This window comes from Moschus berezovskii, chromosome 27 (assembly GCF_049115385.1).
Source record: "Moschus berezovskii isolate FMDL1 chromosome 27, NW_MosBer_1.0, whole genome shotgun sequence".
NCBI lineage: Eukaryota > Metazoa > Chordata > Mammalia > Artiodactyla > Moschidae > Moschus > Moschus berezovskii.
This window is the reverse complement of record NC_142486.1, coordinates 28,526,781-28,549,177: the sequence shown is the minus strand read 5'-3', so window position 1 is coordinate 28,549,177 and position 22,397 is coordinate 28,526,781. Positions and strand designations below refer to the sequence as shown.

General features: G+C 48.3%; 3 protein-coding genes across 6 annotated transcripts in view; 2 read left to right on the top strand and 1 right to left on the bottom strand.

Annotated features, from left to right (window-relative positions):
- The window catches only part of RRN3 (RNA polymerase I transcription factor RRN3), a 28,001-nt gene extending 25,265 nt beyond the window's left edge, over positions 1 to 2,736 (top strand). The window contains exon 18 of the mRNA XM_055409535.2: positions 570 to 2,736. Within this exon, the coding sequence (XP_055265510.2) occupies positions 570 to 731 (162 nt within the window). The 3' untranslated portion in view covers positions 732 to 2,736. The remainder of the gene's footprint in view (positions 1 to 569) is intronic.
- Positions 2,737 to 4,572: 1,836 nt separating this feature from the next.
- On the top strand, positions 4,573 to 19,404 carry NTAN1 (N-terminal asparagine amidase). 4 transcript variants are annotated; one of them, XM_055409538.2, is made up of 10 exons: positions 4,573 to 4,729; positions 11,583 to 11,685; positions 11,762 to 11,827; positions 12,111 to 12,219; positions 14,080 to 14,153; positions 15,337 to 15,390; positions 15,937 to 15,990; positions 17,192 to 17,289; positions 18,570 to 18,683; positions 19,063 to 19,404. In XM_055409538.2, exons 1-10 carry the CDS (start codon positions 4,649 to 4,651, stop codon positions 19,240 to 19,242), a joined length of 933 nt encoding a protein of 310 aa, XP_055265513.1. In that variant the 5' UTR covers positions 4,573 to 4,648; the 3' UTR covers positions 19,243 to 19,404. The 4 variants fall into 4 exon arrangements, with proteins under 4 accessions (XP_055265513.1, XP_088689233.1, XP_055265515.1 ...); XM_055409539.2 differs by lacking the exon at positions 4,573 to 4,729 and adding an exon at positions 5,400 to 5,565; XM_055409540.2 differs by lacking the exon at positions 11,583 to 11,685 and having other exon boundaries at positions 4,605 to 4,729.
- Positions 19,405 to 19,758: 354 nt separating this feature from the next.
- Positions 19,759 to 22,397, bottom strand: part of PDXDC1 (pyridoxal dependent decarboxylase domain containing 1) — a 57,314-nt gene continuing 54,675 nt past the window's right edge. The window contains exons 22-23 of the mRNA XM_055409537.2: positions 22,235 to 22,339; positions 19,759 to 21,559 (exon numbers count right to left, since the gene is read on the bottom strand). Of these exons, the coding sequence (XP_055265512.2) occupies positions 21,306 to 21,559; positions 22,235 to 22,339 (359 nt within the window). The 3' untranslated portion in view covers positions 19,759 to 21,305. The remainder of the gene's footprint in view (positions 21,560 to 22,234; positions 22,340 to 22,397) is intronic.

Below are 22,397 nucleotides of genomic sequence, written 5' to 3'. Positions count from 1 at the left end.
AAAATCAGCTTAACAAATTTAGATCTTTACCACTTGGTAGTTACCACCAAGAAACAGACTCAAATTTGCTTATTGCTGAGACGTCCCCAGAAGTTCACACTAATTTGGTAGATCTTCAGGAATAGGTGGTGAAGATTGAATGTCACCATCTGTTTCTTTGTGGTGCATTCATTTCTTCATTAAAAATCAGATTTAATATGCCTTTCTTTTTCATAAGTTATCATTGGAATGCTTTTTATTTTTATTTTTTCTTTAAATTTTGCATTTGAGGAAGGTGGTTATTCATTCCATGTTACGTTAGATTGAGCAAGAGTGATATGTCACCTGTCCTTCTTGAACTTAAAATGTTTAAAAAAAATCAGATTTTAAAGAGATGTTCACAATGTGTCATGAGTAGTTGTGTGAGTGGTTTGTAATGAAGTATGCATCAGAGGAAGCCTTCAAAATGAAGATTTTTTTTCCTTCACTTTTTTTTTCTTGAGAAGTAGCACATTCCTGAGGAAAGGAATTCTTGAAAGAATTTCAAACTGCTGCTTGCAATCTTGTTTGTAATCTCTGTTTTTGTGCAGGAGGTGGTAGAAGATGAAGAAGATGATTTTTTGAAAGGTGAAGTTGGAATTACACCGAGCTCCTTTGACGCGCATTTCCGCAGCCCTTCAAGTAGTGTCGGCTCCCCACCTGTCTTATACCTGCCGGACCAGTCCCCCCTGGTCACAAGGATTTGTGACTGAGGCTGACATTCCTCCTGTAGTGCCCTTCAGTACTGGGTTTCATACTGTTTGAGTGTTTCTTTGAACTTGAACGAGTACATGCTTCAGGCATCTTACTTTCAAGTTAGACTTCCTCTGGTGTCTGAATAGATGTGGTTGGGATTTTTGTTTTTTTCTTGTTTTTTTCTGTTTTGTTCCTGTAGAGACTAAAGGAAAAGACAGAGTATCATGTGCAATATTTTACAGTGGAGTTGGTGATAAATGTTGAAAGCTTGGCTCATACTTACAAGACTGTTGACATGATGTCTTTTCACTGAAAAGTCCTCTAGGACACTCTTTAAAGTCTTCAGAGTGAGTTTAACTATTTTGGATACACTGTGTACCCTCTGCTTACTTGCATTTGTGTTCTGGAGTTTCAGTGGGGTGCAGGGAACATAGGAGGACAGATGGGGGAGGCGGCCAGGGCTGGTCCTGGATGCTGCAGGTTGGAGCTGGCACTGAAGGGGATCTCCAAGGACTTCAGAAACCATCAGATGCCTGGAGGGAAGAGAGAGAGGATTTAGAGAAGCAGAATCAGACAGATCATACATTTGTGAGTGTAAAAATGGATTTAAGAGGGAAAAAGGAGTTCTGGGTTAATGTAATTCACATTGACTAAAAGAGGAGTTGAACTTTTATAAAACACAGTATTTTATCTTGAGGCTCCCAAGAGTGCTGTTAGAACTGGAACTACTTGTTCGTAGTGGAATGTTATGTTGGTCACTGAGAATTCCTTTGTCCAAAAGTGGGGGAAGAGAGAGGGGATTTTAGGTTATTTGTTGGAGTGGTTTTGCTAGCAACAAGAGGCCAGAGTTACAACACACTCCCTGTCTACTGGCTATTCATTGTATCATGAATTCCAGCTCACTGAAATCCTCCTCTCTTGAGTCTCTTTTTGTATTTTTATAACCAAACACTGAGAGAGAGGAGTCTAAACAACACTGCTGTATAACAGACTTATGCAAGAGCTGCTAGAGTCATTTTGAAGCTCCTGCATATTTTAGCTTCATTTGTTATCTGTGTACTTTTTTGTTATTTGTGAAAATGGACATCTTTAAATATATTTATTTTTCTGTCACTTTTCCTATTATTTAAAGTTAAGCAATATTTTCTTGATCACAAATATTTTGTAATGAAATATTTTTCTCTTTCCTAGAGCTTTGTATGCTCTTGTATATTACATTGATGGCAATGTAGAATTTGGAGTTTCAGTCTGTAAATACGTTTTTGAAAAACAAATTTTTATTGTTTTAAAAAGTTTTTAGATATTGGTGATTTTCTTTTGGTGACTTCGTGGAAGGTCCTTTGAGAGCCTTTAGGTTCTCTTTTTAACTGCTGACAGAAAGATGGGATTTTTGTATAGTGCATAAAATGAGTGATTGAAAATGTGTCCATAGAAATTAATGGTGAGTGGAGTCTTTGTGAGTTGGGGAATAGCTTTAATGTAGAAGGATATATTTACATAGAAGTCTAAAATTTCAAAGGAGTTGGGAAAAAAAAATCTATTGTGAGAATAAAACAGTGATGTGGTTAACTTGGAACTTTTGTTCTTATACTCTGTGAGCTCCACTTTGAAAATAAAAGTGGAAATTAATAAGTAATTCATGGTTGTGAGGATTTGATGAGCGTTCATGTAAAGTCGGTTGTTTCGCCACCTTGAGTAAAGGGAGATACCCCGATAAAGAGGCTTGTCACACAAATGTTCTTTTGATTTCTGTGTTTTTTTCCTTAATTGATCTACTGTATTAAAGCAACATTTTGCAATAGAAAACTGAAACTAAGACTTTACTAAACTGAGACTTTATTAAAGAGGCAGAAATAATTGTCAGTGTGTTTGCAAGTTGTTGTTTAGTTACTAAGTTATGTCTGACTCTTTTACAATGCCATGGACTATAGCCCACCAGGCTTCTCTGTCCATAAGGTTTCCCAGGCAAGAATACTGGAGTGGATTGCCGTTTCCTTCTCGAGGGGATCTTCCCAACCCAGGGATGAAACCCATGTTTTCTGCATTGGCAGGTGGATTCTTTACCACTGGGGCACCAGGGAAGGCCAGGTTGCAAGTACTCAGAAATAGTTGCATATTGGTGATGAGGATCACTTCCAGGTGCATCTAGAGGGCATCCCACCCAACTGTCCAAAGAGAACAAATACTTCCAAAAAGTTACAGGTTTTTTAGGAACATCTGTGAAAAAAAAAAAAGTTGTTTAATCTCCTTCAGAATTATGTGAAAAACAGGATTTTTCTATCCCTGTTACTCAAAAGCAGGCTTTCAAAGGAGGAGGAGTCCCAGGGTCCATCATTTTGTCTGCCTGCTATGGGTGGGCCTTCTTTAATGAGAAGTGGCTAATTCTTACAGATGTGAAAGGACTTATAAAGTGTCGAGGGTGTCAGAACTGTCTTCTTTCTGAGGAACTGTGTGACCCTGAGCAAGTTACCTAGCTTCTCTGAGCTCCACTTTGAAAATAAAAGTGGAAATTACTAATAACTACTTCATGGTTTTGAGGATTCGATGAACATGCATGTAAAGTCAGTTGTTTCTCCACCTTGGGAAACTGGAGTGGGTTGCCATTTCCTTCTCCAATGTGTGAAAGTGAAAAGTAAAAGTGAAGTCGCTCAGTCGTGTCCGACTAGTAGCGACCCCATGGACTGCAGCCCACCAGGCTCCTCTGTCCATGCGATTTTCTAGGCAAGAGTACTGGAGTGGCTTGCCATTGCCTTGCGTCTTAATTCGCTTCACTCGCATCTGACTCTACAGACCCTATGGATTGTAGCCCACCAGGCTCTCTGTCCATTGAATTCTCCAGGCAGGAGTCATGGAGTGGGTTGCTCTTTCCTCCTCCAGATCTTCCCAACCCAGGGATCAAACTCGCAGCTTTTTAGTCTCCTGCCTTAGCAGGCAGGTTCTTTTACCACTCACACTGCCTGGGAAGCCATGATCTGAAAGAGTTCATTATTAGTGATCTCTAAATGTGTGGGGCTAGAAGAGTCGGACTCGACTGAGTGACTTCACTTTAACTTTTCACTTTCATGCATTGGAGAAGGCAATGGCAACCCACTCCAGTGTTCTTGCCTGGAGAATCCCAGGGACCGGGGAGCCTGGCGGGCTGCCATCTGTGGAGTCGCACAGAGTCGGACACGACTGAAGTGACTTAGCAGCAGCAGCAGCAAACTTCAGGCTCCATTTTTCCATCTTAAAATAGTTTATGTTTATCATTAAATACAGCCCTTTGAAGCAACATGGCAGGTTTGCAGACTTGCTCTAGTTCACTATGATGAACTTAGGCAGGCGACCCCAGTGCCCAAACTCAGGCCAGGTTGGCTGAATTGTGAGCCTGGCTGCCGCCGCTGCTGCTGCTAAGTCGTTTCAGTCGTGTCCGGCTCTGTGCGACCCCATAGACGGCAGCCCACCAGGCTCCCCAGTCCCTGGGATTCTCCAGGCAAGAACACTGGAGTGGGTTGCCATTTCCTTCTCCAATGTGTGAAAGTGAAAAGTGAAAGTGAAGTCGCTCAGCCGTGTTCGACTCTCAGCGACCCTATGGACTGCAGCCTACCAGGCTCCTCCGTCCATGGGATTTTCCAGTGAGCCTGGGGCTGAGGGCAAAGGCCCTCAGGAGAAGCGCGGCTCCTCTCCATCCTGCGTGTCTTTCCACGGTTTCAGAACCACATTTCCCAGCGCCCCTTGCGGAGGAGGCGGGCTCCCTTGGTTTGTACTACGTTTCCCATGGGGCCCTGCGACCCTGCTCTAGAGTTCCTTAGCCTCTCGGGACTGCGCCTCCGTCGGACTCCATCTCCCAGAGGCACACGCGGCGGGGCGGGGCGGCCCCAGGCTGAGGCGGGGGGCGGCCAGGGGGTGGGGAGGCCGCTGCCTCCCTGGGCCTGCCCTGGCGGCCGCCTCCGCGATGCCGCTTCTCGTGGACGGGCGGCGAGTGCGGCTGCCGCAGTCCGCCGGGGACCTGGTCCGAGCCCACCCGCTTCTGGAGGTGAGCAGGGCCCGGGCGAGGGACTACGAGGCGGGCCCGAGGGAACCCGCAGGCGGGCCCGAGCCCCCCTCAGCCCGCCGCCGCCGGCACCACCAGCTCTTCCCGGAGTCAGGCTCGAAACCTGGCGCACCTGAGGTGCTGTCGGCACATCCGGAGCCCGGGCTTGGGGCGTCTGTGGAGCTTTTACCTTCTTTGGACCTTACGGGGCATCTGCGGAGGCTCCCCTCTGTTTCCAGAGGCGGGGACGGGGGTCCAGAGAGGTTAGGTGACTTGCCCAGGGTCGCCCAGCACCGCGGCTGGAGGACACGCCGGGACCCCCTCTTCACATGTAGGGCGGCCCCAGCCCCCAGTCCGGATTTTGACCCGTTTAGGCGAATCTGGGCAGCGCCCTGGGTTGCTCCCTCGCCGCGCATCCCCACCGGTGAGTGCAGCACCCTCCTGGGGTTTTCAGGAAGCCCGAGGTTGTTCCGGGTGTGGGCAGGGGCATCCCGGCGGGTCCCCTGGGCTTCTCGCCCTGGGGTCTGGGGCTCCCGGGTATTTTTAGACGGAAGAAAGGGCCCTCCGTGTTTTTGCCCCGCTGGGCTGTGTTGAGGACCACACCCTATGGAAGGTTTTTTTGTTTTGTTTCCTGCTTTTGTCCTTAGATAGACCTCTGAACTCTTATTCCGTGCATAAGCAGAGACTGTTTGGAAAATGGTTTTTACTGTAAAAAAAATCGGAACCAAACCTCCCACTTGTCCCAGATCCAGTTCAACCCATTTCATGGATTTGAGAGATGCCTCCTGAGCCCGTCATGTGCCTTGATTATGGCTTTTGCCTCTTTCCTTACAGTCAGGGTATGTATAGGGTGGGGATGGTTTTTATGTTTTTTAGCCACAGACTGGCTCAAACACCATAACTGTTAATTAAGTGCCATACAGGGGAAAACGCCCCTTTTCACTCTGCAAAGTGAAGCCCAGGAATCTGGCCAAGTCTGTGAGCTTAGGAAAGATATTCTTGAGGTTTCTTCTGTACCAGGTGGGCGGTGTGTAATGATTTTGTCCAGCAGGCTTGTTTTATTTTCCCTTGATCTCTGCCTCCCTCCAGGAGCACGTAAGCTTCCTGAAGGCAGAGTATGTGTCTTCCCTTTGTATCCTCAGAGCCTGGGGCAGACCCTGGCAGTGAATCCGTGCTTTGTAAATATGTGTCACACAAACGAGTGAGCAGAATGACCCCCGAAAGATGAGGCGATGTTACTGACAAGGGAAGAGGGGACAACGCTGTGTGATTCTCAACTTACATTTCAAGAAAGCCGTAGTAATATCAGCCAGCACATACTGGGCACCCAGCGGACACTAGTCATCGTGTTAAGCACTTTCCTTCCTTGTGCTGTGTCACTGCCACACCATTAGCTGCTGAAGTTGGGACTGGGACTCACTAAGGGGAAGAAGTTGCAGCTGCCTAAAGAACATAGTGACGCTGTTTTTATGTCTGTTAGAAAGTTTCTATGAAAAAGTTAGTCCACGGCAGCACCCTCAGTGTGGAGAGAACGGGAATGAGGCGAGATACCAGGAGCCTCCGGAAGGGAGGCTTGGCCTCTGGGGAGACTCGGCCTAGAAAGGCTGTGGAGTGGGGACCAGTTTGCCTTACTGGAATGTGGCTGGGGTGGGCGGCCACTTCCACATGCAGCGGCCTAGGAGGAGAGGGGAGGCATTCTCTCGCTGGACCGACTGGACTGTGCCCCCTGACCCCTGGGCAGGGCAGGAGGGGCTCCGAGGGCGGGTGAACTGGCTGGTTTCCCTGGCACAGAGGGCAGGAGGGCAGAATGGGAGGCACGCCGGGAGAGGTCGGTCATACTTAGGTTGCAGAGCTTTAGATAGGTCGTTCAGCTGACACACAGTGTAGAGAAATGAACGGTTTAATTATTATTTAATAGCAAGTAGTGTACCCTTGGTAAGAAAATAGAAGTCTCAAAAAGAAGAAAAAAGAGTCTGTGACCATAACCACACTTCACACTTTGGTGAATATCCTTCCAGAGGTTTTTCTTTGTATATGACGTACTTTTTTGCATGATAGCATGCTGTGTGTTCTGTTTTATAAGGTGTCTTTTTTCCTGTGACAGTAGGTTGTGAGTATGCAGTAGCAGCAGTTACTAGCCCGTCCACGTCTGTGTTTAGCACAGGATAATAATAACAGCAACAACAGTAATAGCGGTGCTGTGGAGCTCGCCACGCATCCCAGCCCTAGGAGGCAGGTACTACTGCTGTTCCCATTTTACAGTTGGGGACTCTAAGGCACGGAGAGTGGAGTAATTTGCCCAAGGTTTTGCATGCTGCGAGAGGTGAACCCTGGTGGGTTTGCCTTTGCCTCTGCCTCTAGAGCAGCGCTGCTCAGTAGGGTAGCCATTGGCCACAGGTGGCAGTTTACATTTAGTTAAAATTCGATAAAATTAAAAAATCAGCTCCTCAGTCATACTGGGCTTCCCAAGTGGCTCAGTGGTTAAAGAATCTGCCTGCAGTGCAGGAGACGCAGGAGATGCGGATTTGATCGCTGGGTTGGGAAGATGCCCTGGAGGAGGGCATGGCAACCCACTCCAGTATTCTTGCCTGGAGAATCCCGTGGACAGAGGAGCCTGGCGGGCTATAGTTCGTGGGGTCGCAGAGTCGGACACGACTGAAGCGACGTGAGCACACACACAGTCACACTAGCCACGTTTCAAGTGCTCGAGAGTCATGAGTGACAGCTGCTGCAGGATGAGACAGGGCAGGTGCAGATGCTGCTGTCCCCGCAGAGAGCGCCCTCGGATGGTGCGGTCCAGAGCCTCCGCTCTTATCCCGTCTCTGGATGTTCAGAGTCCGGTCCCACAGCATCTTAAGACTTAGCGGTCCCATGGAATTCTGCATAACGTAGTTCCTGCTTTTAAGCATGCGAGACATTTCTGCTCTTTCCCCTTTAGGAACATTCACAGAGCTAAATCTTTATAAACCCCTGTAATTATCCCATGGAAGGGCTTTTTGAGCAGAAAAGCCCTGTAACAGAATCAGTGTTTTGAAGCAAGGATGCAGGCAGCCATTGCAAGGATAGAGTGGGTAGGGGAGACCTCGGGGTCAGGACTGGGAAGCAGAGGTGGGGAGTAGGGACAGCCACTCCCCGCAGGCCTGCTCCCAGTTAATCCTCCTACAACCTAAGCAGTGGCCTCGTTTCTGAGAGGACGGGATGAAGCACAGGGGCTCAGGCTCTGCCCAGGTCACTCACTCCAGGACAGGGGGAGGGCACCCCCCTGCCCCCCAGCATTGTCATGCTTTGTACCTTTTGCTGGGGGCACGAGTTGCAGGATTGAGGTGAGAGGCGCATGGGGTTCAGTGGAAGAATTCTCACCTCCCACACAGGAGACCCCAGGCCCTATTCTCGGCCAAAGTATCATCGTGCTCCCATTTCTTGGGCTTTCCAGATGGCTCAGCAGTAAAGGAGCCACCTGCCAGTGCAGGAGTCGCAGGTTCGATCCCTGGCTCAGGGAGATCCCCTGGAGGAGGAAATGGCAACCCACTCCAGTAATCTTTCCTGGGAAATCCCATGGACAGAGAAGCCTGGTGGGCTACAGTCCATGGGGTCGCAAAGAGAGTCAGACATGACTGAGCGACTAGACAACTGCAGCAGCAGGTGTAAGGGAAGACGAGACGGAGATGAGGTAGGCCCTGTGGTGGGCAGAGGGCTCGGTTCCGAGGGGTGGGCTGGGCAGCGCTTTCACACTCGCTTTCCCGTTTTTGAAGGAAGTCTGTCAGAGGGGTGAGGGAGACTTAGTTGTCCTCCGGGGTGCACCTCAGCGACGGGTGAACCCAGGGATCAGACAGCTAAAGCCACGGGCGCGTTCTGCTGGTGGATGACCCACCAGCCCAGAGTGGTTTTTACATTTTTAAACAATGACGGGAAAGAAAAGAATACTTCCTGACACATGAAATATGAAGTCACTTCGTGACGTATGAAGTCTCGTGAAGTTCAGTGTTCAGTGTCACCCATAAATATTTTCTGGGGACACGGCCATTTGTCACGTGTTCTCTGTTGATTTCACACTGAGGAGCTGAAACCGCATGGTCTGCTAAGCCCCAAATATTTACCGTCTGGCCCTTTTCTGAAACAAGTGCACTGACCCTGGGGATAAGAGGACAGCGTCCTCAGATAGGAACTGAGAAATGAGGACGAGCAGCAGCAGGAAAGACTGAGGGAAAAGGGGTGTGTGTGTGTGTGAATGAATCTGAGTGTTCAGAACATTAAAAAAAACTTGAGAAACCTGTGTGTGTGTGTATGAATCTGAGTGTGTGTGTGTGAATGAATCTGAGTGTTCAGAACATTAAAAAAAACTTGAGAAACCTGGGGCTGCTTTTATTTCAGAAAGGATACGAGTTTATATAGTAGGACTGTGTGTTTTTGCTTAGAGGAGAACTTTAGCTAATCTTCGTTTCCTTTTTGAAAGTGACAGACCAAAGCAATGTAGCTGTTTCCCCTTTCAGGCCGTCCTCTCTTCCGATCACGTGCGCTTCTGTTCTCTGGGAAATAGGAGGCGCTGTGTAGATCAGAGACATTGTGATTTGGGGTTCTTAGGTAAACAAGTGATAATTCATTTCTCAGAAGTAGCTTTGCTTTTGGGTGGTGACCCGGTTGTGAAAAGGAGCAGTAAAAATTTGCCTTGACTCCTCCCTCCCTCTCCCCAAAACGAACCAGAAGAGGTGAGTATTAAAGGAATGATTAAAAAAAGGAAATTCTGCGTTCTCCTTTATCTTACCCTGAACTGAGGTGAAAAGTGGTATGAAAAGGAGGAGCGCCCCCTGCGCTGAGGTGTGAGTTTTTGCACAGTCGGCCGCATTTCTCTCTCCCTGACTCGGCCGTCAGATCACACACTCTGCTTCACTCAGTCCTTCGTGCCTTTCTTTTTAGAAAGATATTTTAAATTGAAGTATAGTTAATTCGCGCTGTGTTAATTTCTGCTGTATAGCAGTGATTCAGTTTTATGTATTTATATTCTTCCTCATATTCTTTTCCATTATCATTTATTACAGGATACTGACTGGTTCCCTGTGCTACATACAGTTAGGACCTTATTGTTTGTCCATTCTGTGTGTAATCGTTTGCATCTGCTGATCCCCAGTTTCATTCCTTTCTGAAGTGGTTCCTCACGCTTTCTCACTGTGGTCCCTCACTGTGACTGCTGCCTTGCTTCTCACTAGTGGAAGTCTATCAGAAGAGAACTCTCTATAGCTCATCGAATGGACTGTCATGTTCTTGTCTATCTCTTGCATTTTGCTCAGTAAGCCAGCACTAACCGAAATTAGCACCAGCTGTGAGGAGTGGCCAGCAGCCAGTGTAAGTCTATAAAAATGTTCCCCGGTCTGGACAAGTACCTACACGCTCTGTATTTCCACACGTGGTTAGGAAGTTGTTTATTGAGGAGTTTATTTGTTGTAAGTAGGAAGGAAATTAGGATACATTTTAGTGATGCATCAGTTTGACATTTTTTAAAAAAAAAGTTTGATTCTCATTAAAGAATTAATTGGGCTTCCCTGGTGGCTCAGACAGTAAAGAATCTGCCTGCACTGCAGGCAATCCGGATTTGCTCTCTGGGTCAGGAAGATCCCCTGGAGAAGGGAATGGCAACCCACTCCAGTATTTTTGCCTGGGAAATCCCATGGACAGAGGAGCCTGGTGGGCTACAGTTCCGGGATTGCCAAGTCGGACACAACTGAGCGACTGAGCGAAGAATTAACTGGCCACCTGAGTTTTCCCTGCTCCAGATTTACTACATAAGAATTTATACAGATACTCAGTAGACACCTAATATTACCCTACCTTTTCATTAAAAATTTGCTTATTTATGAGTTCTCCATTTTGGTTTTCTACTGTAGCCTTTTTTTTTTTTTCTTTTGGACCATGCCACGTGGCATGTAGAATCTTAGTTCCCTATCCAGGGATCAAACCTGTGCCCCCAGCATGGGATGCTCAGCGTCCTAACACTGGACCACCAGGGAAACCCCCTGGTTTTCTACTTTAATAACATAATTACCTCATAGGGCATTTGGAGAATAGAGGAACGACAGCTGGGACAGTTAAATGACGTGCGTTGGCCATGTTCCAACACCATCATGGTTATATTGGTGGCTTTCCTTCCAGTCTTTTCCCCTATATGTAGTAACATTTCTAGCATTGTTGTACTAATAGCATATTTATAGCTTAAATAGTTTTTTTCCCCACTCTTGTGTCTTGCTCTTCAGTTTTACATTTCTCAAAACTCCTTTCCCGTAGTCTTCATTTTTTGTGACTGTGCAGTTAACAGCTGTGAGCCGGTTCTGCATAATTTGCTCACCTTTCCTGTTGTCGTCCCCAGCTTCGTGCCATTCTCAGTAACACAGGGATAAGCGCATTGGCATTTGGGGTTATTTCCACAGTACAGGTTTCCAGAGGGGGGATTACTAGGTTGGGGCATAGGGAAGGCTTGGACCCATCCTCATCTTTAAAGAAAGTGAAGAAGGGCTGTAATTTCTGAACCACCCACTCCACTAGTCCATCTGATCCGATTCTCTTTATAGTTGCAAAGAATTGTGGGAAAGGATCTTTGCATCTTATTTCATAAGGTTTTAGGATATTGTTCTCAAGGGTGACGAAACCCCAGAACTTGCTTGCTTTCTCCATTGTTCCACATGGCAGTGTGTTTGTTTATCCCGCTGCGTTTTTATTTTAGCCTTTCTATCAGATAACGCACACACCTCAGGCCTCACGAGGGTGTGTTTCCACCTAGGCCACGCTTTGGCTCTCTCCACCTATCTAGTTAACTCAATCCTCACTAATTTCCATCACTATTTTATTTTTTTTTTTAATTAAACAGGAAAGAGCCAGACTTCTCAGAGGTCAGTCTGTTCAACAAGTGGGACCCCAGGGCCTTCTGTATGTTCAGCAAAGAGAGCTTGCAGTGACCTCCCCAAAGGATGGTAGGTTAGGAACCAGTGAATTGGGCCTTCTCCCCAAAGGCTAGTGGATATTTTATTTTATTTCTTTTTTAAACAGGCTCCATCTCCATTCTGGGTTCTGATGATGCCACCACTTGTCACATTGTGGTCCTGAGGCACACAGGTATGACGAGAGACACGCAGGAAACCGTTCCTTACCTGGACCCACCGTGTGGGACCATGAGCGTCTCGATTTGCATTTCCTGGCTCCGCTCACCTCTCCTCCGTCTGCATGGCCCCTCCCCGAGGCCCTGGTCAGATGGGTTGGCTGGGCAGCCGAGACGTCTCTGTTTTTCCTTCTTGCAGGCCGTTCAAAGATGAGGTGGTCCGAATGGACAGGCGTAGACCTGGGCTGCGCCCGAGTTCTCATTGGGAATAACATGAGTCGTTTCACCTTTGTTCTTCAGGTAATGGGGCTACCTGCTTGACACACTGTGACGGAAGTGACACCAAAGCTGAGGTCCCCTTGATCATGAACGCCATAAAATCCTTTTCCGACCACACTCAATGTGGAAGGTGAGCGCCCCGCTCCTGCATTGCGTCATGTGGGGAACTTGGCCCCATCATGTAGAGGAAGCTGCCGGGGTGCCCGCCCTCACTTCAGCAGCTGCTCAGGGAAGAATGGGCAACGGGACTCGGGGCCGGTCCCGGAAGAAGGTCTGACTTTGAACTTGCAGCTGTGTTCTCAGTGATGTTCTCTTGGCCTCTGTGTGTCAGCGGATGCCTGTGTCACCCCAGCAGTAGAATCTCTCCCTTTCTTCAGGAGTAGTTTGTTGAACGTTTGCTGTGAACTGGAACTGGTTATAGGTGCCAGGGCCGTAGCAGTGAAGGGAGGAGACAAAACCCTGCCCCCGGGGCTCACAGTCCACGGGGAGGAGACATCAGGGAAACAGGACGTTAAGGAGCAGATGGGCTGTGAGGAAAAGGAAGGTGCAGACTGTGCAAGAGCCGGCACCTGCCTGGGCGCCCAGCACAGCGCCCGCCTGCTCACCACTGAGAACGCGTGGTCACCTCTGTCTCCCACGTGCGGCCCCTGGGGTGGGCTCTCAGGAGCCACGTGGCTACTTAAGGGAGCGCTCGAGACCCCAGCCTGGCTGTCCGGCTGCTGCTCACTGTCGCCTCCCCTTTCTCTCTCATCGCCGGGCCTGGCAGGCATAGCTCTCGTCTTATTTGAAGTCTGGAGCAGCAGTTCACTGGAATGAACTAGTCTAGTCATACACATGTTCTTCAAATCCCAGGGATTTAAGGAAGGCCTCCTCACTGCCGCAGTTTCCCTAGTGGAACACAGATCAGTTTTTTAAGTTTAACTCTCGCCTTGCCAGGTCTGTGATGGGCTGGGCTGGCCTCAACCTTGTGTCCTGTCAGACGCTGAGCCCGGCAGGTTATGTAGCTGGACTGGACTCCGGGCCCAGGGCCGTGGTTCTCAGCACACGGTTGTGAGAGAGAGGATTTGAGGCCACCAGATGCTTTGCACTGAGCTGCTGACGTGGTTCTGGGGCCTTCCTTGGGAGGGTTCTGTCTGTCAGTTGAAGGGAATGTGAAAGGTGGCCGCACTCTCTTGAGCTCGGGTTCCCAGGTCGTCACAGGCCGAGAACGGGGGTTAGCAGAGAAGTGAGCCTGGGAAACGCAGGGTTAACAGAGTTGATGCGGTTTTTCCAGCTATAGGGTTTCCTGGAGCTTTGCTCTGCTGCTCCGCCTGGTGGCTCCCCTGGGAGCAGGCGAGGCCTCCCAAGCTTATTTAACCCCAACACTTTCATCGACTCGATGGACATGAGTTTGAGTGAACTCCGGGAGTTGGTGATGGACAGGGAGGCCTGGCGTGCTGCGATTCATGGGGTCGCAAAGAGTCGGAAACGACTGAGCGACTGAACTGAAGAACACTTTTCTGTCTTGTGTGGCCAGTGTTCAGGGGACGCACTGAGGAAAAAGCTGGTGTCATAGATAAGCATGTGCTTCAGATGGTGACCTAGTTTCCTTCTCTGTAAAACGGAGATGAGACCCCTGTCTCTCCAAGACGCTGGCCTCCTGGTGGTGGAGATGCCCCCGTGCAGGGCCGGGTCAGTCCCATCCCTCCCCGGCCCTGCACCCCGGGTCCAGTCAGGCTGAGACTTTTAAGAGGTTTCTGAAGTGTCCCGCTCAGGGCGGGTGAGTAGTGTGACGTGATCATCATCTTCCAGACCAGCCTTTCTTACTCTGCCTCCCGATGGCATCATGTTTGAGACACAGCGCCCCTGGGCCCCTGGGCAGAGCCCCAGTGCATGCACCATGGCGTGAACGGGGCTGGGAGCTGGGAGCTGAGGCTCTGGGCAGAGCAGACCCAGGCCTGCCAGGCCGAGCTGTCCCGCCTCTGAGCACCCCCTCCCATCTCTTTGCCAGGCTGGAAGCGCACCTCGTGGGAGGCTTCAATGATGACAGGCAGTTGTCACAGAAACTGACTCATCAGCTCCTTAGTAAGTTCACTTTTCCCCTCAAATATGATAAAAATGTCTACCTATTTTTGCTTAGATGAAAATCTCAAGTTAATACAGAACCTACGAGGGGTGCACCTGCTGGGAGCTACCCAAACTGCTCAGCTTGGACTCTTCCATAAACACTGGAGAGCAAAGAGCTAATATTTAGAGCTCATGGGATGGGGACAAGGTTTTCCTTCAAAACAGCAGGTGATGCCTCACAGTAAGCCTGTGAATTGTGTGAAGAAAAAAAAACACCCTCCTGCAGAAATGTTCATGTTAATCTGCAGAAAGTTAAAATAATCTTGATAATACTATTTTTTCTTGGTAAAATTAGCAAATTCTACCATAAGAAAAAACAGCGTTGTTCTGTGATGAACCATGAAGCAGCGAGGTGGGCATCCTTCCACCCTGCAGTACTTTGGTGGAACCTTTGGTGGAACCTGGAAAGCCTTTTGGCATCATGGTCCATCACAGACCCAGTAATATCTCTTTTGAGAATCTTTTCTAAGAAAATTAATCTGAAATGTGCATAGAGATTTACACCTGAAGGTGGGCAGTAGAAGATTATATGAAATAATCTAATGTCCATTAGTAGAGGCATAGTTATACACACCGTTAAAAAATATTTAACGAAGAGGTTTGAATTGCATGGGAAAATAACACGTACTGACAATCAGGATGTGAAACTGTCTACACGGCGTCTGAGCTCAGCTGCGCACGGACAAACATGGGAGGAAGTACACTAACTGTTAAGTGCTGGGATTATCGGCAGGAAAAGCCCATGCACTCATACCTTCAAAACCCACATTCTCCTTATACTCTTTTGTATTTTCCAAATGTTTCATAATGGTCAAATTGTTTTTATGACCCATCATCAGGAAAACACGTTCTTTAGGAAAAGGTTAAAATCTTATGACTCAGTTTGTCCAGCCAGCCTCTCAGAATAAGGAGAAGAAAGGAAAGTCTTGGTGAAAGTTTTCTCTGGGCCCGATGCTGGGAGCGCGTCTGACCCTTGGCAGGCAGGGTGCTGGGCGTCCACTCACGGGCATCCGCCTCCAATGGACAGGCCAGGCTGTGGTCTAAGGGTGGTGGATCCCACCCTCCATGCCCCTCTTGTTCAGAGTATGCTCTGCTACTTAAGGGAGCTTTTTTGACATCGGATTTAAAATTCTCATTGTAGGTGAATTTGACAGACAAGAAGATGACATTCATTTGGTGACACTGTGTGTGACAGGTGAGCGCCGCCACCCTTCCCAGAGCAGAGCTGTAGCTTTGGGGAATGTTTTGTCCTCACCTGAAGGCAGGACCCGCGTCTGTGCCTCAGTCACAGATGGTGCCACATGTCGTTGGTTTGCTGCCCTCTTCCAGCTTTCCCCCTATCTGCTGGCATGGCCCTCCCTGCCCTCCCACATCCAGATCCCGCGCAGCCTCCGCTGAGATCCTGACCCCCCCACCCCCTGAGGGCTCTCCTCTGACCTCCTCATGATTCTCAGCAGCCTCTTCCGTTTCCTGGGAAGGGGCGGGGCGGGTCCCGAGAGGAGCTGCCACCACGCGTGTGGGTGACCGGAGGCTCGGACTCTGGAGGGGCAGTTTGTTCCAATAACTTGACTGCTCCAGGCTCAGCTGGGAAACAGGGACACAGGCCCTTTCATGTTCTGATCCCCTCCCTTTGTGGGCAGGGGGGCTCCTTGGCCTCTGTTTATAGAAAATGAAAGCAATTATTTAATATTTCTTAAAAATTAGATCTTAAAATTCCTTTTTTTTTTTTAAAATGTGTTAGAATTAAATGACCGGGAAGAAAATGAAAGCCACTTTCCAATAATTTACGGCATTGGTAAGTAGCATGTTGGGCAGAGGGTCTGTGATCTCACACTGGTTAAGGGCCGATTCTGCAGCTGGTGGGCCCGCGGCTGTCAGTGTGGCAGAGCCTTGGGCCCAGGTCCTGACTCCTCTCTGGATCTGCTGGGCCAGCCTGGGCAAGGAGCTTACCTTCTCTGACCTTGTATCTACGAGAGAAAAAATGTCCACCTCCTAGACTGTGAAGGGAAACAAGGTAGCAAATATAAAGCTCGGGCCTCACCCAGTTAGGGGACAGCTCAGTGTCAGTGGTCTCTGCTCCCCCAACAGGCCCCTCTGCTTTTTTTCTCTAGCCAGAGATCTGGGGGCTGGAATGGGGTGATTTGAATCTTCTTGTAACTCAGGGAACTTAGTTAAGGTTCTGATGGAGAACAAAGAGCCTGCAAAGCAAAGTGAAACCATCAGGCTAAAGAAAGCCCAGAGTGTCCCTCCCTCCTGTGACAGCCCTTGGGACTCCTGAGGCTTTAACAGGCTGTGACTGGCCGTCTTTGTTGATTTATTGTAAATATTTATTTGGCTGCATCGAGTCTTAGTTGTGGCACGTAGGATTTTCTTCCGGTGCCTGGGCTTCTCTCTAGTTGAGGCACCTGAGCTCAGTAGTTCAGGTGAGGGCTTAACTGCCCTGCTGCATGTGGGATCTTGGTTCCCTGACCAGGGATTGAACCCGAGTCCCCTTCAATGGAAGGCAGATTTTTAAGCACTGTACCATCAGGGAAGCCCTGAGACTGTCTCTACAGAGGGCTTCTGTCATATCCATAACATTCGATTTGGCAGGGTGTTCACTGCTTTATTCTCTATACTTTGTATGTCAGAAAGTCATAACCAACACACACCACCAGCCTTGGCGCCGATCCCAGGCCATGTTCGCAGCCTTGTCTTGTCAAGGCTTGTCTTCCTTGTCACAGGGCTGAGCAGGGAGGTCTTGCTACGGGCTGCCTGCAGACATGGCGCGTCTCCCGGGTGGGGGCGGCCCTTGGTCTGGAACCAGGTCTTACCGGGTCCAGCTCGGGCCTCAGCACTTCTCAGTGAGATGCCTGGCCAAACGGTTGCATTCTCCCTTCCCAGAAAGGGAGAGGCTACCGACACATAACTCTGTTCAGTCCTATTCCGGGCGATGGTATGAATGTGAGACTTACCAGCTCCTTTTGCCAATCGGAGTCGTCCTGTTGTCCTCACAGCTGTCAACGTCAAAACTGCGGAAATCTACAGAGCCTCCTTCCAAGACCGAGGTCCGGAGGAGGAGCTGCGGGCCGCCCGAGCTTTAACAGGAGGACCAGTGAGTCCGACAGCATCTTGTCTTAACAGGGTGACGGGAAAAGGGGGGGCATCAAACTCCAAAGCCTTGAGCTTTATCCACCTTGGAAATGAAAAGTTTCTGATGGCTTCTGGAAAGCTGCCTATGATCAGGAACCACCACACACTCATAGCATGTAGAGAAGAAAGAATGTTTTAGGTTAGAAGCGCAAGACCCCAGTTCTCCGCCCTGAAGATGCTGGGGATATATGTGAAGCCCCCTGCATCCAGATCCAAACAAAACGAACCCCTTGTACTTTGTAAGAACTTGACCAGTGAAGTTACTGAAGAGAAAGGAGAGCTAAGTGGGGAGAAGAGGCATCTCTCTTCTGTGCTGCAGCTCATGCTGTCCCCAGACGAGGTCACTGGAAAGCACTTTGCTGGGATGAATCGATGACCCCAGAGAATAATCAGATCAGTTTAAAAGTCTGATTGCCTTTGGGTCTTTTTAGTTAACACATTCATTTTAAAAGTTAGGAAAAAAAAATAAGACTTACATGAGGAACGAGGGAAAAAAATCTTTTAAAAACACGTAACGTGAAAAAAACAGAAATCGCGTCAGAGCACCCAAAAGAAGTCTGCTTGCTCAGGAAAAGCTGCCATTTTCACTGGGAACGTCTGGACCCAGTGGTCTGTTTTGCCAACCCTTTGACATTGTTAGATTTCCTTTCTCAATCTCTCAGGGAGCAAAACAGTCTTGATTTAGCTAAGATTCAGGACATATTTCAGTCTCAGTAACCAAAATTGAACTTTGCTGGCTAAGCTGGAAACTACCATTGGCACATTTGAGAATTCAGGGAATTGATCATTTGGCAGATTTTTACAAATTGGCTTTTCCCTTCTTTAGAGGGGGGCAACAGGCATGTGTGGTTTTAAGCTCCAAGATGATAAGGAGGCAGCGAGGCGCATGGCCTTGGGTCAGGCACATGGGGTCTGCAGCCCAGCCCTGACACAGACACGTGACTTTGGGCAGCAGGCCCATCTCTCTGAGCCTCAGGTCTCCAACCAAAATGGAAAAAACACCACCTTCCTGCAGGATTGTTGTCAGAACTAAACAAAATGATATCTGTTGCCCACCAAGTGCAGCACCAGACTGGTGGGAAGTAGTTAAGTGGCAGCTTGTTTCAGTGAGACAAAACTTGAAAGAAGCTTCTCTACCAGATAGATGCCTTAAGTTCAAGACGACACGAGAGCTTGCATTAAAGGCAGCGTTTCTGCCGATAACACTCCTTAAATTCTGTCCCTGAAATGTTCTTTTTATAGATGATTAGCATTTACGATGCAAAGATAGAGCAACTTCGTATAGGACCGTATTCCTGGATGCCATTTCCCCACGTGGATTTCTGGTTGCAGCAAGATGATAAGCAGATACTAGAGGTGAGCATCTACAGGCTGCGTGCCCCTCTGGCCCCTGGTTTCCTCATCTGTCGAAGAGAGTGTAGACGAGGCAACAGCAGCTTTCCCTTCGGTGTCTGTGGAGGGCGCCATTCGCAGACCCTGCTGAGCTGCTCCTAATGTTAGTCGGGGGTGAGTGGATCCGGGTAGATGTCTACGCAGCAGAGCAACAGGCAGCCGTCTGCTTTGTTCTCGTTAACCCAGCACACCTGTTTCTTATGTCACTTTACAAATTACATGTTTATACAGTGATCAGAACAGCCTGATGAATGTGTGAGGAGCACAGAGGCACTCTTGACAGCGTTGTCAGAGTAGGGAACAGGGCGACTTCTCCTCTCACACCCAAATCTTGTTTTTCCAGAACCTTTCCACGTCCCCCCTGGCTGAGCCTCCCCACTTTGTTGAACATATTAGATCTACCTTGATGTTTTTAAAGAAACACCCTTCTCCAGCTAACACACTGTTTCCTGGGAACAAGGCTCTACTCTACAAAAAAAATGAAGATGGCTTATGGGAAAAGATCTCTTCCCCAGGAAGCTAAAAATAGGAATTACCAAAGAAAGCACCTCTCTGACACAACAAAAGACCGCTGGTGGGGGCAGGGAAGAACGTGAACTTGGAGTCTTCATCCATGGAGTCTTAGGTCTCTCTCCTTACTCAGTGTTTTTCAGATGACTTTAAAATAAAATCTTATTTTGGCAAAGGCGTTTGTTTAGGTTTTCTTCTTGGTTAGTATTAAGAGGCCAGGGGAAAAGCTGGCTTTCTCACTGTTCTATAAGCAGCTATTTTAGATACTTGGGTAAGTCTGGGTAAGTCTTCCTAATTCTGCTAAATTAGTGAATAAAGGAAAAATTGTTGTTTAGTTTGTTTAAAATGCAGTGAAATTCGGTGAGATTTTATACATCTCATATTTTTTTTAACCTCAAAATACTTTAGAAGCATCAAATCCAAACCTGATATTATGTATTTTTAGAAACCTTTATTCTTTTGAAGTTGCTATCCAAAAGGAAGTCACCGTGCCCAATTAATGCTAAGATTTATGAAGTGAACTACTGGGAACAATTTCAAGAACCTTTATTGAAACCAACATTCAAATAGTATCTCAAGGGTGAAATTCTGTTTCAGCAAAACCAATTTAACAATTTCAAATATATATAAAAACATTTAAAAATTAATCTTGTTAAAGGTGATAATTTCCCCTTCCCCCATTTTATCTGCTATACTTCATTGCACCAAAGAAACAGGGAAGACGTGTTTAATCATTTGCACCAGGAAAAAAAAGGAAAACTGCATTTTCACAAGTGCCAAATGTCAGAAATCACATCAAATCAGAGTGTAATTATAGGCTTAATATGGTATAAGGCTTTGAATTCGACAGTCCCCAAACCCCGTGTGAATTGCCACCATCTTAAGGTCTCCCATAGCTTGACTGCTGGACTAAAAGGCACAGGGGCCGCTGCCGATGATAAAGGGAGTGATGCAGTACTAGAAACGGGCAGTAGTTAAGGGCTTGCTTCAGTTTTTTCAGCAGTCATCTGGCTTGATCAGCCTGAGAAAGACTGCCCCTCTGGATCTTGTTTCTGAGTTGGGCCCAAAGGGCTGAGCTGCTGTGAACAGACACTCCAGAAGCTCCCATGAGAACAGGTCAGAGGTGGACTTAAATTTAGAATTTCAACATAACGAGGTGCTACACAGCATATTTAATACGAGGCTCTTAGAGCAGCATCTGTTGAGTTTTCAGATATTAAACATAGAAATAGAAATGAGTACAGTCTGTACTTCTGTGCCAATTTAAAAGCTTTACCAGTATTTAAAAATATACATATATATATAATATGGTTGCGAAGAGTCTTTACAGTTACTCTGAATAGAGGAGTCCTTTAATTTGTTTACAAATCGCATATAAAGGGAGACAGAATGGTGGCAGAGCGGAGTCAGACAGAAGCAGTGCCGGGTCCAACCTGACCTGCCACCGTGTGAGTGGACATGGCCCTGACCGACGGCATGGGGGCAGCAGCAGTGGGGGTGCAGGAGAGGGCTTCTGACGCTCCTGTTTCCAACCCCATCACACCCACTCTCCTTCAGCCAGACAGTCCAGTTGCATGTCGCGACCTGATCCAACTAAAGACCAAGTAAGACAGATGGCAGAGATCGCCATCTGTCTGCAGTAGGGCCCCAGGGAACCCGGAGAGTTCTAGAAAGCTGTCTCACCAAGAACGTACTATGTGCAACCTAGTAACATCTTACATGTGTCTGTTTAGAAAGAGAAGTGCAAGTATTTCAAGTGGCAGGCACTTGAAATTCTAATGTTTTTTGTGATTAAAAAGTGTTTATGGTAACTGGCGGGGGAAGGGAAATGGTATTACTACAGTTGGGTAGACAGAAACAGTAGTTGTTGGTTGTTGTACAATACCCACAAAATCAGACATGTCAACTGCCCTCCCAGAGGCCTGGCTCTCAGGCACATATTTGTGCAACCATCCCAGTTAAGCACAAATAACAGTAATTTCTCTCATATCAGCATGTGGCACGGTTCACATTTTCAGAATAACTTCATCTTCCCTGAAACAATATTCAGTACAGTCTCCAAGCAAACACTGAGTTTTATCTTAAGCTCTCTGGCTCTTCTACCTGCAGGCGGTCATCTTGCAGGCCCTGGGCCCCGTCCTGGACGGCTCCAGGCGGCTCAGCTTCCGGAGGGGCGGGCGTCCCTGGGTGCCACTCAGGGCTGTTAGCTTCTGAGGCCTCTTGCCCACCCGACAGTTGCTCCATCTTCTCCAAGTCTTCGATGTGACTGACTGAGCTGGTCTCGCTGATGGCATCTGAACCACGCAGGGACCTTTTAAAAGGCTTCTGGCCTAGAGGAAGATCAATGAACAGTACTGACAGTTCAGGAAAGGGCACCCCTGCTGCAGAAGCCAGCGGTGCTCTAAGCGATCTGTATTTAATCACAGCAGAAATCCCAGGGATCCCTGGCTCTGAAGCATTAAGTGATGAGGCAAGAAATGAGAGCTGATGTGACACTAACATGCCCCCAGTGCCAGGGACTGAGGAAACCCCAGTTAGGAGAAACTCAGAGGAGTGGACACAGGTTAAACGTGACGCTCCACAGATGGCTCCCCAAGGCCCAGAAATGGCTGAAGGGGCAGAGATGTGCATGTGTGCTCAGTCACTTCAGTCGTGTCTGACTCTGCGACCCCATGGACTATAGGCCGCCAGGCTTCTCTGTCCTTGGAATTTCCCAGGCAAGAATACTGGAGTCGGTTGTCATGCCCTCTTCCAGGGGATCTTCCTGACCTAGGGATCAAACCCGTGCATTGGCAGGTGGGTTCTTTACTACTAGCGCCACCTGGGAAGCCCAGGGGCAGGGACCACTGTTCTTAAATGAAGAGAAATAGAACTTCCGGTTTAAGAACCAAGAAGACAGAGGAATGCAGGTCATAAAAGCGTTCTGTGAGGCCAAGGTCTTTCCCCAGGGAAATACGAACCATTTTCTTCAGTGTCAGTGAACCCGGGCATGGGGACTGACGTACCTGGAAGCCTCTGTTTAGTGCGAGTGCCTGTGGGGGTCTGAGGTGGTGTGACCCCCGAGCCTTGCACTTTGTAGACGTACGTGTGTTCCGTGGACTCCAGGGAGCCTGTGGGAAGGGGGGCGGGGAGATGTAGGGTGAGCACCCAGCGCAGGTGGCCCTGCGG